The sequence below is a fragment of the Crassostrea angulata genome, chromosome 8 (assembly GCF_025612915.1).
Source record: "Crassostrea angulata isolate pt1a10 chromosome 8, ASM2561291v2, whole genome shotgun sequence".
NCBI lineage: Eukaryota > Metazoa > Mollusca > Bivalvia > Ostreida > Ostreidae > Magallana > Magallana angulata.
The window spans coordinates 44,012,959-44,031,577 of record NC_069118.1 but is presented as its reverse complement, the minus strand read 5'-3'; the positions used below and the strand labels follow the sequence as shown (position 1 = coordinate 44,031,577).

The following is an 18,619-nucleotide window of genomic DNA, read 5'->3' as shown; positions in this document are numbered from 1 at the left end:
AGGAAAGCCCTGGAGTGTTATGTTGCCCTCTGCCTTCGGCATCAGGCGACATAACACTCCAGGGCTTTCCTGTCACCTCGGGGCAAATATTCTGGTATGTCGACCGAGAAGACATGTAATATATGTATAATAGCCATAATAGTATCTCTCAATGAAAAGGGGAGATGTTTAATTCAACTTTTCATTACAGTTGCAAATTCAGTAAAGATTTTATTCAACTAAAGATTTAAAAAGTAAATCTACCCCTCCTCTCCCCTGGTCAAGACCTTACCCTCCACATCCTGAGCCTGGACATTGGTGGCATTTCTCTTCAGGTTCTCTATTTTCTGTTTGAGTTTGTCAACACCCATCTGTAGGGCTCTGATGTCATTGTTGCCCTGTCTGATACTATTGGATCTTACATCTATTTCCTCCTTCGTCCTCTCTAAATCTGTGTAGCTGATATTCAGAGATTCCCTGTCAACCAAATAAAAAATCAAACATCTTACATCTGAAGATCTGAATCAATTTCAAAATTCCTGTTGTAAATACCTATGACAAACACTAACAGTACACATATAATTTAGATTTTTATGCTTTACGTATTACCAGTGAGTAATACTGACCTGAGTTGTTTGAGATTCATCTCAATGTCTCTGATGTCATTAGAGGACACATTTGCATTGCGAATGATGTCTCGGATTTCCTGGATGTTGTTCTCCATTTCAGCAAACTCCTTCTCAAATGCCTTCTCTACTCCTGTAGCCTTGATCTTCAGAGCCTCATTGACCAAATACTGGGTTTGATCTTTGTTTGGAAAAAGACATGACATTTTAAAATTTTGTAAAACAGAAATTAGCCGACCTTTTTTCAAACGATCAGTCTTTCATCAATTTATAAATTGATATCGATCATATAAAGGATGAATTGAATGTTTAAGATTTGGGGTGGGACTATACCTCTGAGATCCCTAATAACTCTGTCCCAGTTATCAAAGCACTCCCCACAGGGTTTACAGTTGGGTAGTTCTCCGGTGGTGCCTCTGTCACAGCGGTCACACTTGTAACCACTGATTCCAGTCAGACACACACACTGTCCAGTTCGGCGGTCACACTGCATGTCAGCTGACCCCTGGCCATTACAGTCACAGGCTGAAGGAAGAGGAAACAGAGGAAACAGATAAAAAAAAACAATTAATGCAAAACATGAACGATTTACAATGGCTCAGAATAACACTTAAATACACAAATTCTAATTGTTTAACGTAATCCAAGAACAGTATTGAAAACAGAAATACAGCTAGATTTTTCAAGTACTCCAGGGATAACCTTAAAAAATAGAGACATTCTACCAATAGCCACTAAGATAAAAAAAAACAAAACATCAAATCAAGGTATTCCCCTTTGATAACTTATTTTCATTCTCACCTGTACACTGGACTTTGGGGTTGCCCCAGTACAGGTCCTCACACTGACTGCAGTCCCTGCCACCCCTCTCCTGCTGACAGTCACACTGGCCATCAAACTGAAATCCAAGCGGTTTATGGCATATAGTGTCTCAAAATTTACTCAAATACAAATCATAAAATCTATTTTTTTGGCTGCTTTTAGCACTTTTACATACTGTAGATTCCTAATATACACAAGAAGTAATTTCAGTTTAAAAATCTTGAGAAACACTCTTCACAGGTTCTTATATCGCACCATTATTTTAAAGTTGAGAACCATAAGAAATGAGGAGAAAAGTTCTATGTTCTCGATTCTAACGATTTGATAGAAAACAGCCTTATTGCGAGATGAAGTATTTGTGTAAAATAAGGAATCTACAGTAGATATTGGGTCTTAATTTATTTCTTATTTTTTGATAGAGGGTTTGGGAGAAAATCAATTCTTACTTGATTACAGGTAATTCCAAGAGACCCCTCAGGGTCACACCCGCAGGCGGAGCAGCCCTCCCCACTGGTGATGTTCCAGTAGCCGGCAAGACAGGCATCACACCTTAGTCCGGTCACATTCGGGAGACATGGGCACTGCCCTGTCTCTCTATCACATGACCCAGCTGACCTGTCCGTACCATAGGGGTCACATACACACTCTGCTCAAAAAAATAATGGATCAAAATCTGTTTTTGAAATGTCCTTCTTTACACTGAAAAAATTAATAAAGTCTTCAATTTAACCAGATCTTCAACCAATTTAACCAGAATTCAAAATAAACTTATCTATATAATATTTAATACATGTACAAATGTAATTGTCTGAATGATAAGAAACCTAAATTTTTTTCATTCGCAAAACTCTTAAAACTGAGTGACTTTCAACCTGAGAAAAAACATTTTTTCTATTCTTTCAGTTTAAACATTAAAAAACCCATAATTATGGCCATTAACCCCCAAATTCCCTTACCCACACAGCTCTGGGTGGTTGCGTCCCCATAGTATCCAGGCTTACACTTCTCACAGCTGAACCCTTCAGTGTTAAACAGACACTTGAGGCACTCCCCAGAGGATGTGTCACAGCTACCATCCACATTGGGGTCAATGTTATTGTTACAAAGGCAGGGTTCACATGTACTGTTGGCTACCAAGGGATTCCCAAAGTAGTTTTCTGCACATGTGTCACAGTTAGGTCCTACAATAAAGCAAGCACACACCACATAAATGGTTTGTAATGATAGTTTATGTCATTCAAATATACATTACTTTCTTCTACTGACTTAATAATTACGGATTAAGATCTAAATTTCAGTATTTCAATAGGGCTTTTTTGTTAACTTAACAAATGACCTTGACCTTTATTGGCCATTTATCTCTGACCTTCACTTTTATGGTAAACAATTCTAAAGTACTGTATCTACATTGTAAAAATTCATGATAATGCCGGTCAAATGTATATCAATAGCATTGTCTTATTTTGCACATGTGTTATTAAGAAGTACCTATCTGTACCTTGATATCCTGGCAAACAGTTGCAGATAATGACCTCCTGTCTAGGATCCTCTGAACAGGAGTCAGCATGCTGGGTCAGACTGGTGGGACCCCCGGGGCACATACAGGGGCGACAGGGCTTCCTGACATAACTCCTTGGGTCACCATAATAACCAGCATCACAACTGTGCAGAGAAAACATTCAGGAAATTTAATATCACTCCATGACAAGTTAATAACATAACAGAACAAAACCTAGAATATTAAAACTTGTGAAAATGTTTTAATTTTCAAATAACTTGCTCTACAGAAGAAAGGTTCAAAATATTTTCCTCTAACCTCTCACAGTGGTCTCCTGCAGTGTTATTAAGGCATGCAATACACCTCCCAGTCAGGTCATCACAGGTTTCTGCATTTCCGTTACAGTCGCATGCCCGACACTGGGGGAATCCCCAGTATCCGGCCTCACACTGACTACAGTCACGAGATCCCACGTTGTAGATACACAGACACTGACCAGTCTGGGCATCACAAAGGTTGTCTCGAGATCCGTACTCATGGCAGTTACAAGCTGTCAACATAAACAAATTAAAGTTCATTATGTGTTACAGCATTAAAAACATGCAAGATTAATCCTTCACCTAATGTAAAACTACATTCAAGATAGTTTGTTTATATTCAATTTCTGTATCTGTCACTTCAACCATCAAAAATAGCTTTTCTATATTTATGTTGGACCAGAATTCACTGTCTCTATCAATTAGCTCTCTTAGTGTTTTAGAATGGAATCTGCAAATAGGAAATGTTAGCAAACACATTATGCCTAATTCATATCACCAACATTTACCATTTATGTTTATCATCTACTTACCAGAACACCCAGCGGGCCCAAAGTTGTAGGTCCCTGGGGCACAGCGGTCACACTTTCTGCCCACCACATTGGGTTTACACAGACACTGTCCCCCAGCAGGCTCACACTCTGAGTTCAATGACCCGGTGGGGTCACATTCACAGGCTGTAAGGGGAGAAAAATTTCATACAAATCCCAGGTAAAATGTTATTACAAAGTAAACACATGGCAAATCAATTATTTTCATGAAATTTACAAAGGATAACATGTATCATTGGAAGCGAATTATCTGAAGTTTATAATCCATCCATTACTTTTAAGATTGTTTATAAAGTTGCCAAAAATGGCAAATAAATTCTTCTTTTAAATTTTGGGACATTTGAATCTAGACCAAGCATAGGGACTTACGCAGGGCGCGGTGAAGCATGCTGGTTGAGATGCTAAAGGTGAGTTTCTTGCAGAATTCTGGGTAATTGGGTCGGTACGGGGTCAGTTGTTTCTCACGACATCTGTAGCGAAGAAATTCATTCTTCATGAAGTTCAAGTAACCAAAAACTTGGAAGATTGGAATACTATCTGTGGCTGGCACAAGGACAATCTACAAAGAGGAAGAGACAAACTGATTCATATGTTACATGTAAAAATTTTACAATTTTTAAGTGCCTTAAACAGGTCGGGTACACTACCTTATATGGATATCATTATTTAACACGTGACAGTATTTTCGGCAAACAGATTCTCCAATCCAGTGAATGAGTTGCAATGCATGACGGTCTATAACGTGTTCACGATTCAACAAACGCACGTGGTATTTGTCTGTTTTATACACAATATTTAATTGCTTGCCGGAATGTTTGTACATCTTGATTTTTACTTTAGAAGGTAAAAAAGGAAACATTACGTACCATTAACTTTGTTCCATGCTCACATTAAAAAATACTGTTGTTTTAGTTGATTAATTGTTGCTTCAAAAATGATCAGTATCAAACGACTGACAAACATACGCATACAAGTACAAACATATTTTGATAAGAAAAAAAACATAACATTTGTGTATTGGTGACTTTATCATTGTGCACTAGAAATAAATACAGGTAACTGTATATTTTTTAACATACGTGAATACTAGTAGCCACGGTAGTAGAAATGCACAAATATACAAACGCAGAAGCACAAGCTATATGCAGCATAAAGTAGTTTGTCCGTTAAGCATTCTGATGAATGTCCCTGAAGAAAATATCAACGCGCGTTCTACTAATGTTGTCCCAAATATGGGATATCACGTGAAAAAAACAGTACTCATTGCTTTTAATTCAATAGGACGTACCTCTCTTTTGAACATTGACAATGGGGTATTTAAATAGGTTGATATAAGTCCTCATATGCAATATTTTTTAAATGTGAGCATAGAAATTGAAGTTCAGACATAATTGTCCATATTACTTTCATAAATTCTGAAAAATCATTTAAAATGAGTTTCCAAAGGACAATTCAAAATGGTATATATTTTCAATACGCTTTGTATACACTGAAACTTGTAGTAGCCCACAATGCCTTGCAACTCATTCACCTGATTGGTTTGTCGATAAAAGTAAACAGATGCCTAATTTAGTATGCAAATTTATACCGACGTCACAAAATATAGTGGTCTCGACCTGTTAAATGTTTGTAAATTCAAGGACAAAGTCAAAATTTACCAGGAATATAATAACAGTTGCTTCGAATAACACTCTACATAGACATTTATTTTTTTCTCAAATATGTCTCTGATAAATGATTTGTTTTAATATATTACTCATCAAACCTTAGCACATGTAGTAGAGGTACAGCAAACCATTAAGCTGTTTGATACATATGGAAACCTTTAATATTAGGGGTCTCAACAATCTCGAGAAATCTTTCACCAACGATAAGTAATTGTGCAAAAATATTTTAAACAGTCACTCTATCAAAAGGAAAAGAAGCCTACCGAGTCAATCAAGGCCGTGGCATCAGGGGTAGATAACCCCGACTTGTAGCGACGGAAGTCCAGACGAATGGTGTAGTTAGTGTTGGGTTCGAGACAGGCTGATGGTGTAACTTCCACATATCGTGATCCTAAATCATATTTTTAAAATATATTGAAAAATCAGAAATTCCATAAAAATTTATAGTATATACTTGTATTGAATAATTCATATTTCCCGAACAGTATGAAACTTTTTTAAACATATTGATTCCTGTTCTAATTTTCTGCAAGTAACAAACCTTGGTTAAGGGTGGTGCTTTTATCATCATCTCGTGGCAAATGGTTGGCACATGGTCCGTTTTCATCTGGGATTTTGTCCCGCCGAATTGTAACTTTGACATCCTCCCACACTTCTGGCATCTGTTTATCAAAGAAATGTACATGTAACATCTGTAGTACATTATCAAACTAATTGTACCTTTCAAGACCATTCCCCAATGTATTGTCAAGACCTTCTGTAAAGCCTCAACATACATTGCATGCTATTAGCACCTGTGCATGCTCTTAAGTCTCTTTACGAAAACATTCTGTGTTTCCCTTTTATATTAAAATAACCCCCAGTACTTACCAAAACTTCTGAATGCAAATTAAAACACAAAATATTGCTATTAGTTGTCACAACAGGATTCATTTTTCATCTATGAAGCACATTTGACTATATAATTTTTTTTTCCCATTTAAAATTTTGTCAAATGAGAGTTACCTACCCTTAGATCATATCTGATGACTATGTCATAGTTGGTGGGGAACTCGATGTTGTCGATACTGAACTCCAGGCTGTCCCCCTCCCTAACCAGCATGTACCCTGGTCCCGTCCAGGGCTGGTAGCCGTCAGCGTAGGGCTCCTGGATGTACTGACGAGCTTGCTGGGGAAAAACAAACCAATAAAATTTTTAACTTATAGTCAAACACCTTTGTAGTATCGGTACTTCAAGTCTCCTATTAGATTTTTTTTCACTCACTGCTTTTTGATGATTATCTATTCAGTAATGATATCAAATTAGATATAAATGTATGAATGATACAAATCTGTTCTATTCTTGCACTTGTACCACTTTTAAGTGTACATATAATACCGTATATTCCCGCTTATAAGTCGGTATTTTGGGAGTAGAAATTTGAACAAAAAGTAGGGGTCCGACTTATAGGCATGACATACAATCAGAAAATTTTTCCACTGGGTAAAACTTCGTTTTTGGGTGCCAATTTGCTTCCAACTTTTGACTTGTGATCCCTATACTTGACATGTTTATATTTTAATTACTAAAAAGATAAACACATTTATAAATGCATTGAAAGTTTCAACTGTATTTCTTAAAAATATAAACAGGGTTTATTTGATAGGATCTTTTATTTAAGCAGGCAATTATTTACGCCTGAGGTGATAATAGCTGTAGGTATAACTGTACTAAGGACAATACAAGCCAACACTGAGTGTAAGGGGCTAATTACCAACCCTAATCGGTCAGTATGGGATAAAATACCTGTCATTTTATTTCCAGTAGCATTTAAAGTAGTTTTTGAGCTATAATCAAGTTGTAATGAGTGTTAAAAAAAAAATGGCGTCCAAAATCGAAAGTTACAAATTTCAAGAAAGATAACTCTGTTTACAGAAAACTATTAAAAAACATGGCGTCTACAAGCGATCTAGACAGTGGGATTACAGAACAGTAATTTCTGTTGAATACTTAAAAATTAAACACTGAAATAAATGCTGGTCTGTTTAAAAAAAAATAAAGATCGTTTTATAATTATTCATAATTAATTTCATCTTAGGTGATAATAGCTATATTGGTGGCTGTAGGTGGCATGTCACCCAAAACAACACAAGCTAACACACCAGTTTTAAAAGGGGCTATACTATCTTAATCAGTCAACAGGGGATCAAAATCACTATAATTTTATTTTCAACAGTATTTTAAATAGTTTTAGAGCTAATGCCAAGTGTATTAATAAAAAAAAAATGGCGTCCAAAATCGAAAGTTATTATTCCAGGAAAGATGTCTTAACTGAACACAACACTTTAAAAATGCATCTAGAAATGATAACAGAGGGGTCAAACACCAAAACATTTTATCTAATATATAGTCTTGCTTGATAAAATGTGCTAATTTGATTGAGAATTTATAGACTGATTATCCTGAAAAAGATACCCGACTTATAAGAGGGTCAATGGCAAAATCTTGTAAATAAACTTGAAAAAAGACAACCGACTTATAGGCGAACAATACTTATAGGCGAGTATATACGGTATACATGTACATGAACTTGTTTTGCTGTTCTTCAGGCTTTAAGAGAATCTTTTTTTAAAATTCCCACAAGTGTGCTATTTTACTTAATGGGATTGCATGTAATAAAATCATTTTTTATTAAAAAGTTGGTTGCTTTTTAAAGTTATTGCCATTATTTCTAAAATCCACATTTTTTTTAATCTAACTATTGATTTTTTTTTTTTATATTACTTATTACAAATTACAAGTTTTGTTCTCAAACTTACCCCAAATCCTTTGGCAAGTTCAGCTTCATAAAGGAGATAATCCAGCATGGCGTAGTAATATCCTGGGCGGGGCTCGTTACACTGCTTACCAATGATGTTGGGTTTACAAGTACACGCCCCCGTTGTCTGGTCACACGCCTCACTGATTGACCCACCCACATCACAGTCACATGGTGTACAACCAGTGTCAATGTCACTCAGTCCATAAAATCCATGCTGAAAGACCACACGTACACACACCTTAACTATTTCATATTTTCAACTGTGTATCAATGTAATTAATATTCCAGACTATAGTAACATTAATACAAGATTCAGGCAAACTTTGAAAGGAACTCTGCACTACATTCAATCGTCTGTGAACATATGTACACAAAATAATGGGTCAGTATTTCCTGAATGGTTGTGTTTTGCTCTTCCAAAACTGTAGCATCATTTGCATTTCATCAGTTAAACAGATTAACATAATCAAAAGGTATGTACATATTTTTAGTTTGGAGTGAGGGAGGTAATACATATTTTTTCAATCAGTTTTTCAGAAGATCCACTTACATAACAGGTGTCACATCTCTCTCCAGTGACGTATCGTTTACACAGACACATTCCCGAGTCCTTGTCACAGGAGGAATTAGTGACCGTCCCAATCATACTGCAGTCACAGGCTGTAATACAGGTCAAGAGAAAATCAAACGTAGGCTACAGCAAACATAAGCGGTCAGTAATCTCATGTAACAAACAGCTCGCCAATCAAATTAATACCATTGACCAAAACCTAAAATTGATAAACTCATTGTGAAATGACATACATCAATATTCATCAGCTGTTTATCATAATCCTCCTGTTTGATAAATTTCTTATTTATGAAGATACATGTTTTTCATCCAACTCGTGTTTTCCAGTGATTCCCTAGCCAACACTCACATGGAAAAGATCACACAATAACTTCTCATGGGAAAATTTTATAAAATATACACAAAAGAAATATGATTTCTTTCGTTTGAGGGACGAATTAGACAGAAATCAATTTCTACTTGGTATAATAATGAATTAATTATCCGGATATATAAGGTTTTCATTCGAATACCTGTTTGTGTCACCTGGTTCTTAAGAACCAGTTTATTAGCAAGGCTATATATAAAAATTGCTCAGGTGTTAAATACCAGTTTTGGACGACACGTACAGCGGAAAGTTTAAATTTTCAGAATTGTTTTATTAAAATAAATAAATCATGTGATCCAACTTTATGCCATAATTATGTGTACATCTAATATGCCAAATATTAAATAGCTGCAGCGTGTTGTTGTTAATTCCACAAAATGTGTTGTTATATACTAGCATCATAGTATTCAGCTTTCATTTGGAAAGTAAATAATGGATTTAAAGGAGAATGATCACACTTAATCCTACAACAGCAGAATCAACCTAATTTAATACCTTCACACCCCTGCTGATTAGACTCATCCAGATTGTAGAAGCCATCTTTACACGTGTCGCAGCGCTTGCCCTCCACGTGGTCCTTACAGTGGCATCTCCCTGCAACCAGTCCATTTCTCTCGTCCGAGTGATCATCACAGCGCCCACCCAAAAGGGAACCCGATGGGTCACAGTCACAAGCTACAAATAGTTGGACACCACTGGTTAGTGGGAGTGATATAAAATTACAGTAATAATAGAGTACCCGTTAAGTGTACTATTGTGTGATTTTCAAAGATGGGAATTGCAAATTATATTTACCGAATGGTTAAGTCTTGAAATTTTTTCTTAAGTTAGTTACTTTAATATGAAGGTTTATTTCAGCTTAATCATTTCACTATCCCTCACATTTTCATTCTATTGCATAAGCTCTCTTACAGATTAATCAGCTATTCTAAGACTCACGTTTACAGATGGTTGAGCTGCGGATGTCCTGATACGGGTCTTGGTAGAACATGTCCGTACACTGCTGACAGTTGCGCCCCATCGTGTTGTGCTGACAGTCCAGACACACCCCTCCACTGATTCCTCCGTTCGCCTCGTACACGGCCGGGTCAAACTTACACCTGTCAGAGTGACCGTTGCAGTTGCACTCTGGGAAGAATTGTCATTCATACAATACAGTACAGCTTGTAAGGCATATTGTCACATTTAAGAAAAACACTGTATCTGAAATCTTTCATTTACCAATTAGCTTTGGACATCTTGATATTCCTAAATTAATTTTTTTTACGTGTGGTTCTTTATAGAATCATACATGTATACGGTGAATCTGAGAAAATAACTGGTGTCTAACCTGTACATAAAATACTTTTTCTATTAGGGCAACAACAATTAATGCCTTGTTTCTCAGGCACCCATGCATCAGGTCAAATGCTGCTGCATGGATTCATTTTATTCCCATATTGAAAAGGGGGTATATGACCCAAGTTTTAAACTTTTCTAATAAAGTTAAAATTTTACCAATATTCCCCTTCACAATTCTTGCAATAAAAAAGAAAAAACAGTCAAGTAGAATATATGAGCCTGAAAAAATTAGGATTTATTTTTCATGGGTTTTTTTATACCTACTTTTACAAGCATTAGAGGCATTCTGCCTTGCTGGTCGCCAAGGGAGATCATTGTAGAAGTCTTGGCACTGCTCACAGTTACGTCCCTTGGTGTTGTGTGTACAAACACACTGACCATGAACCTTAAATAAGAAAAAAAATATCATATAAACTACCGGAATACAAGCTTTACAATAAAAAATTAAACTAAAACTTGCTCCATATAGATATGTAAACAATGCACTGTCAAGTATAAAAGATTCATACAAGATTCCTTTTCATGCAGTGATATACATGTATAAAACAACCAAATTATCATTTTCAATTTGTTTTGAGAAAAATTTCTTACAATCTTCTTTATCCAGTTTGTCATGTTTTTAGCAATAAAGCTTTTTCTTGCATTGTTATTAAATTTTCTTTGTTTTACCAGCAGAGGTTAACCATCGAGTTCTTGCCCCGTTGAGTTACTTATATACTTACCATGTCAGGTCTGTTGTTGTAGCCGTCCACTGGCTCGCACCGGGAGGCATGTCCGTAACAGCTACAGCTCCCGCGCACCGTCATGTCGTACATCGCGTAGTAGTACTTGTCCTTGATCTCCTGACGGTTGTCCAGCAGCGTGTCCCCTGCAGAGGAAATTCAAGTTGGTAAAGAACCAGCAAAACATGGCAGAAATCTGAACTCTGTATCTTGATTGCTCCAATAAAAATTTGTCATGAAAATTTTTTAAGTTGGATCAACTTATGACCAATTAATTAATGTGATGCCCACATGGTAATGAGGTTTTATTCTTGAACTTTGATAAAAAAAATTATAAAGATTATTTATCACAATTGTTGAAAGTCTTTAATTTAATTTGCTAAGCAATACAATGCCTTGGTTGTAGTTTGATATGTTTATTGAGGTTAAATGGGTACCAATACCCTTCTCCATTTTAAAATGGAATATGAAATATCAGTTTCTGTAAACATTTCTTTAAAATTCCAACAGAGTTACGGTAACCAATATTCAACCCTTAAGGTCCTTTTATAGGTATCAATTCTATTTGGGAAAAAATGGTACAAAATTTTTATGTAACATTTCCCTGTCTGCATGACACTTCTCATTTAGAAATCTGAATATGGCATATCATGATAATATGTAAAATCAAAACCATGGCCTTGGCATACAACATAGATGGTTTATAAACACCCTCTCCCATGATAGATGTATATACCAGTAATATTTCAACAACCTCACCCCCCCTCTATCCCCTCCTTAATTCCCACAATCTGAATCTGGAATATCCTCAACAATCTCACCCCCCCCCCCCCCTCCTTTCAACACTTTCATATTTCTTTTCATTTAAGACCTTCCAAAAAATAGAGCCTTAAGTAAACATTTAAGTAATGATATTAATCCTTCTAAAGAAAATTAATTTTCAGAAAGTTGGTTTAGCATCAAAAATGGACACATTCAAATAAGCTCTCTCTCTTTCTCTTATTTTGAAACAATCATTGAAAAAACGAAATGAATGTTAAAAAAAACCGCAGACTTAATTCTTCATGCTCTGATGACCCAGACAGCTATTTACCTATCCTTGTTCAGTGATCGAGTCGACGACATGCATTTTCGTTGAAAATACAGGTGTATCAAACTTTTGATCTCCCGACCAATCAGGTGCAATACATCAACATTTCACCGACCGACCGAAATCCGGTATGTCAGGTTAAGGGACCCCTTATAATTAGAGCTCATGGTTGTAAAACCTACGCACAAGACCTGGACAATTTTTACAGTGTTGTGTCAACTGAACAGGCACATACCGAGCAAGGGTGGGTATCTTCTGATAACTCAAGCAAAAACTGTTGTCTGAGTAAATAAAGTGCTTTATTACAGATAGTGAATTTATTCTTATGATCTTAATACATATGTACTTTGAAAGCATATCAAAAAAACCTAGCTATTATTATTTATATATCACAGTTGAAAGCAGACTTATAAATACCTGGAAACTTCCTCTCATAGAGAAAATTTCATTTTGATAATCAATTGAATTAATAAAAATTCAATAATACATGTTTGTGATCCCTTTAATGTCAACAGCCCCATGAAATAATATCATGGGCCAATTTCATGGTTTAGCCAGCCACAAGGTAAAATCTCCATACAAAAATGCAATAACACACTCCCAGATTTTGTATGGGTCCCAAAAAAAAACCTATCAATAAACAGTGTACCATTCCTCAGAGAGCAAACACCTCTGTGACCATAACAATCATAAAATGGTCAGGTTGGAACATCCCCCTCCCCTTTTCAAATATTGTCTATGTCCTCTTTTAGAACAGTATTGTTCCATTTATTCCCCTGTTTTGGGGGGGGGGGGTTTGACTAAAAAATATTTAAAAATAAACCATTATACATTTCTCAAAGACTATTCCTGCTTGCTGTTTTTTTTTAATTACGACTAAATTGTTAAGATATATGTATTGCACTGCATTTCCTCTGTACTGGTCATCTATGAATCAGATACCTGGAATGTATTCAAAGGACTTCACAAATAAGTTAGCAATATATACACTGTACATGTGCTGTGCATGTATAATATTAAGAGGAAATTTATCTCTAAATATTAAATCAGAATAGATGTGACTTCACACATTCCTGTTTCTATAAACCTGTATTCATAGTTTCATACATGTATGCTAACAAAGAAATTAAGTGTTTGATATTTAGTGAAAGATAATTCCCTGAAAAAAAATTAAATAGAATACACAGATACGACATATAGATTTAATATGGCCATGCAGCCAGCATATACTGTATATCAAAATATGAGTGTATGTCTGTGACGTCCGGATGATGCAGACCACACACCTAACTCTCTCAAGGTACCTGGCCGCCGCCATGTATGTACATGTATTTACCGTACACCTGAGACTTTATCCGAGATACCTGTATCACACCTACCTAGCCCGTGGAGTTCCGTGAAGTTGACCCTCAGGTTGGTCAGCTTCAGAAGGTCCTGGACTTCCTCATTGTACGGATTCTCGATTCTTATAAACGGAGGCAGCACTCGGAAAATCACCTACAAAATAAATACCAACAGTACACAATCTGTATTCATTCACTTTGAATAAATCTTGGTAGACCTTTATAGATTCAAACAATGCAAGAAGATGAAAAAGGAGCATGAGGAAAAGTTATTAAACGCACATATACATATTTTACATTCTTATATATATATGATATACTTTCATTACCGTATCATAACTTATAATGCATTGGTTAATTGTTGCTATCTTTGTTTCAAGTTTTTCCCCATATTCAAAGGACATGGTTGCAATAAACCTGTGTGTGGGGAGGGGGTTTGTGTGTCATGTACCTTGGTGATGTCCAATTAAAATTATAACCAGCCATTTCCGTATTTTTGCACTGGTTGGATGGCGGCTAGACAGAACGTTTCCACGCATGCATTGAACGAGCTGAATTACATGTTAAAAGTCAAAACAGTCATTGTAGACAGATCAACAATTGGGGTCCCTCAGTCTACACTGACATATGGATCGAGTCATGTAGCTTTCCCCTGTACGTACCTCAATATACACCATGGATTATAGGAACACAAAGTTTAAAAAATAAACAGTATCAATGTTGATGTACATTTTATGTAGGTATAATTTCATAATTCAATGAGTAACCTGTTTAAATGTCAGACAAAGCCCCATTATACACCAGGCAAAATAAACATCTTGTGTTTGACAAGAAAATACCAAACCTAAATATTCATCTTTCTCAATGTAATGTCAAATTTTGACCTGTTGATATAGGTCTACATTGCCAAAAGCCCAGATTGGCATTCAATTGGCCTAACAAACCAGTCTGAACCCAAAACATTGGCATTGAAATTATTTTCGAAACTGGCCAAAAATACACAACAGTCCCCCCTACATGGATTATCAATGACATAATAATAGCTAGAACTGGCTCCTGTTGCAGTTTTACATTGCCAAACAGTTCTGTGGTTTCAAGGTCGGCATGCAATGCTTGCTGTTGTTATCATATTGCCTGATGATGAGAACCATGTCGTGTTATATAATCCTATCTGCTAGATTATGTAAATCTGATCATAAAACTGTCTGCACCTGTACTTTAAAAAACAAAGCAAAATTATGCTATTCAATTTTTTTCTATTAGGAAAGACACACAAAAAGAGGCAGTGGGGGTGGGTATTAAATTTTGATTAAAATTGGAAAAACTTGTATATGATTATGAAAATGACATACCGGTAAAATGGACACTCACTGTGGTTGGGTGAAGGAAAAAGAGGTGGGGGGGGGGGGGGGGTGGTAAAAAACCCACTACTAACATGTAAATTTTATACAGATTCTTAACTTCTGCAAATCACTGCATATAATAGGAGTACTTGAGTTTTTGATGTTATCCTCATAACTACTGCAACCTGAATTTCTTTAACTTTGGACATTCCTCCTACACTTTCAGAGTTTATACCCAACAACAGGGGATCTAGGCTTGAATGCACTGCTCTAAGCCTCTCTCTGATTTGGTGATAAAGTCGGCAGCTGCTGCTACTGATAAAACCCGCCTGCTTCTGTGTGGCTCCAACAACACTGCAGTTATTATTACACTGGGTGGGGCCCCTCTCACTACACACATGTTGGTGGAGGTGTGCAACTATAAGCACTTTTGCTTCCAAGACAAACAGGAACCTTATCAGCTCAAGATCCTTACACACATACATACCGGTACATGTATTTCTGGGGTAGTAATTGGCATGGACATTTAAAGTTTTCATAGAATGGAAGGTTAAAGTGAAATCAACTATATGTAGATGTACTAGATGGACAAGTGCATGCACTTTTAAAGACCTCTGAGAGAGAGAGAGAGAGAGAGAGAGAGAGAGAGAGAGAGAGAGAGAGAGAGAGAGAGAGAGAGAGAGAGAGAGAGAGAGTTATTTCTTGAACAAGACTGAAATCTAGGGAATTTGTACAACATTAAACATTATAATACATGAATGAATGTATGAAAACATCTAAGTAATGAATAATTGGACACCTTTCTGATGAGAAGATAAGCTATCTGCCATTGTATAACGAGAGTTGAGAGCATTTAATGGGAGGGGGTGTATCGACAGTGTAAATTCCTGTGTAAGTGTAACACTGTCTCAAGCTTTTTTTTTAGGTTCACACTGTTAGCATCTAATACAGGAGAACAGATTAGACCTGACCCATAAAGAATTTAATACCCCCTGATAAAAATGAAATATTGGGAAATGCCTTGAGTGTGTTGAATGTCCAAGGATATATACCCGATACATAGGATATATGAACATTGTTAATGCCAACTGAAATTAATGGATGGAATTCTCAACTTATGTCAAATTTTGTCCATTTGATTTTCAGACAACTGCCTTGGGGAACTTCAAGCCAAGTAAAGAAAGAATATGATTCTTCAACACCCACAAGAAAATTGACACTTTTCCATCCAAATGTAATTGGTAACTGTAAACTCGATCAATACAATGAACATTAAATTCATATTGTTGTGTCATATATATATATATATATATATATATATATATATATATATATATATATATATATATTGCAAAACTCTGAATTAATATTGATAAGTGTTTGTAAGATGTAATATTGTAACTGTTAATGCAATAAACTGCAAAATAATGATTTCTACTGTGTGTACTAATGAAGCCCTTAAATTGTTACTGACTTATTTCAGATTGAGTCAGATTTACTTGATCTATATATAAGAGTTTAGTGAAATTTATAAAAACTAGTTTTCCATTACAGAAAAATATTGGCCATGTACGGGTAGCCCCAGCATAATATAGTTTTAATATTTAAAACAGCAGCTCTGTATGCCTGCTGTGCAGAATAGTGCATACATGCTGTGTGCACACTCATATTCATACAGAGAGCACAAACTGTGTTCCTCATTGAGAGCACAAATCAGAGGAGTCTTTGTCATTCCATTATCGCTTTTTGTCCCAGACCACTCACCGTGGTCCCCAACAGATTTCTATTTTTTTATGGCAGGTCCACCTCTGGGGTTCCCTGTCACCAGGTGGTCTACATACACCTGACACTGAGCTGTTTTACCTGGCAGGTAACACTAGGTCAAGGTGTGTTTTACCTATAGTAGTATCAAGTGTTGTTCTTTCTTCCCGATCATTGGTTTCTGAAAATTCTTAAACGGTCACTTGAATGTCCGAGAATGATTAAAATAAATAATGGTTTACCATAATCCCCGCCCCAAATCTTTTCAAATATTTTAAGTCCTTCAGGATATAATTTCCAGCAGGCAGAGGTTGACTTGTGGCGTATAGTCTGTGTGTACCAGACAAACAGCTAAATCAGGCCCCTCTTGATAAACAGTTTTATATTAAAATTCTTAGCATGAATTGATAAATCATACAGGGATCTCTTTAAAAATCGGTCAGTTCCTCATATCTATATATATATATGACTCTTTTAAATTTCACATTTCTCCTAAATTCCAGATTTTTAAATCATACAATCCTTGTACATATAAATTGCATGATCTTAGTCAACCAATGTGCATTATACTACATGTGAATGGAATACTTGAGTTGACCTACTTGTCTGTGAGAAATTGGCTCAAACAATCTCTTAACAACACTCCTCTATATACTTCTACTACATCAGTCCAAACCACTACTATAATTTCATTTCAATTCTTACTCTCCTATAATTTAGTTAGCAGACCCATCCATTTCCTAGCCCAAACACATGTATAAATTTGCTGTGTGCATTGAACCTATCTAATAAATTTCTCTGTTCCTTTAATTAATAATGTTAAAAGTGCCCATCTAAACCCCTCACTGCCCCCCCCCCCCCCCTCCACAAACCTTTAATATTACTTGGGTTTCATGACCTTAAACCACCCCCACCCTTAAGCTATGACCCCCAGTGTCCTATCTAATCTCTAGTTGTCTGCTGGTCACCCTGCCAAGTCACTGCAGGGACCACTTGTCAGTCATCCTAATTCTGTGTTGACTTTGGACGTCCAGGCACTCTTTGATTACCTTGTTTTTACTATCTAGTTTGTTCTGAAGCCATTGAAAAGTAAACAGTTGGCCAGATTATGTCTACATGCTATTTTAGCCAGATCTCTCTCTCTCTCTCTCTCTCTCTCTCTCTCTCTCTCTCGTGCACATATTAGAGCACTCTCCTTTTTTGTACATATATATATGCTTACTAACTTATTTAAGACATTCCAAAAATGGTTTCCCCAATGCATGGTTTCATGTTCGGCTGGTGACGGTCCCTATTGCGTTGGCAATGTTTAAAGAAGACTTGTCTTCTCTATAGATAGTTGTTCCCCAAGGTTAAATTTACATTTTCAAAAGATTTTGCAAAGGTTATAGATACACTGGTGAAAGAAGTCATTATGAAAACATTTCAGGAAAAAGGTGAAATATTTTGTCCTGTCTGCTAAAGCAGATAATCTTTGGTGTATTTTTGTGTAAAAGATTTAAAATTCAAAGTAGTATAAAAATGTATAAATGTAAAATACATTATGCACACCATGTTCATGTATATGAATGCATGTACTTAGTGCAGAACATAATATACCATTACCGGTACATAGCGTTTTGTGGCCAGGTACAGAATGTTCATTCAATTCTTATTCAATGTACATGTATAGGCAAAATGTCTTCTGCCCAATCCACTTTTGTAAAATATATACATTATAAAATATGCTCAAATTAAAAAAAAAATCAATATATCTATTCAAAAATCCATCATTAGTCTAGTACCTAAATAATCCATTTAATTTTCAATCAAAATTTATA

General features: G+C 35.9%; 1 protein-coding gene across 2 annotated transcripts in view; it reads right to left on the bottom strand.

Annotated features, from left to right (window-relative positions):
- Window positions 1–18,619, bottom strand: part of LOC128159001 (laminin subunit beta-1-like) — a 32,016-nt gene that overhangs the window by 5,861 nt on the left and 7,536 nt on the right. Inside the window, exons 4-23 of one of the 2 annotated variants that reach the window (XM_052822028.1) lie at window positions 13,732–13,849; window positions 11,263–11,408; window positions 10,805–10,925; window positions 10,139–10,327; window positions 9,695–9,874; window positions 8,812–8,921; window positions 8,260–8,475; window positions 6,470–6,628; window positions 6,002–6,122; window positions 5,724–5,851; window positions 4,163–4,352; window positions 3,776–3,919; window positions 3,244–3,475; window positions 2,926–3,089; window positions 2,384–2,608; window positions 1,874–2,076; window positions 1,407–1,503; window positions 939–1,130; window positions 606–786; window positions 272–456 (exon numbers count right to left, since the gene is read on the bottom strand). In XM_052822028.1, the coding sequence (XP_052677988.1) occupies window positions 272–456; window positions 606–786; window positions 939–1,130; window positions 1,407–1,503; window positions 1,874–2,076; window positions 2,384–2,608; window positions 2,926–3,089; window positions 3,244–3,475; window positions 3,776–3,919; window positions 4,163–4,352; window positions 5,724–5,851; window positions 6,002–6,122; window positions 6,470–6,628; window positions 8,260–8,475; window positions 8,812–8,921; window positions 9,695–9,874; window positions 10,139–10,327; window positions 10,805–10,925; window positions 11,263–11,408; window positions 13,732–13,849 (3,301 nt within the window). The remainder of the gene's footprint in view (window positions 1–271; window positions 457–605; window positions 787–938; window positions 1,131–1,406; window positions 1,504–1,873; window positions 2,077–2,383; window positions 2,609–2,925; window positions 3,090–3,243; window positions 3,476–3,775; window positions 3,920–4,162; window positions 4,353–5,723; window positions 5,852–6,001; window positions 6,123–6,469; window positions 6,629–8,259; window positions 8,476–8,811; window positions 8,922–9,694; window positions 9,875–10,138; window positions 10,328–10,804; window positions 10,926–11,262; window positions 11,409–13,731; window positions 13,850–18,619) is intronic. The other variant, XM_052822030.1, reaches the window with a different exon arrangement.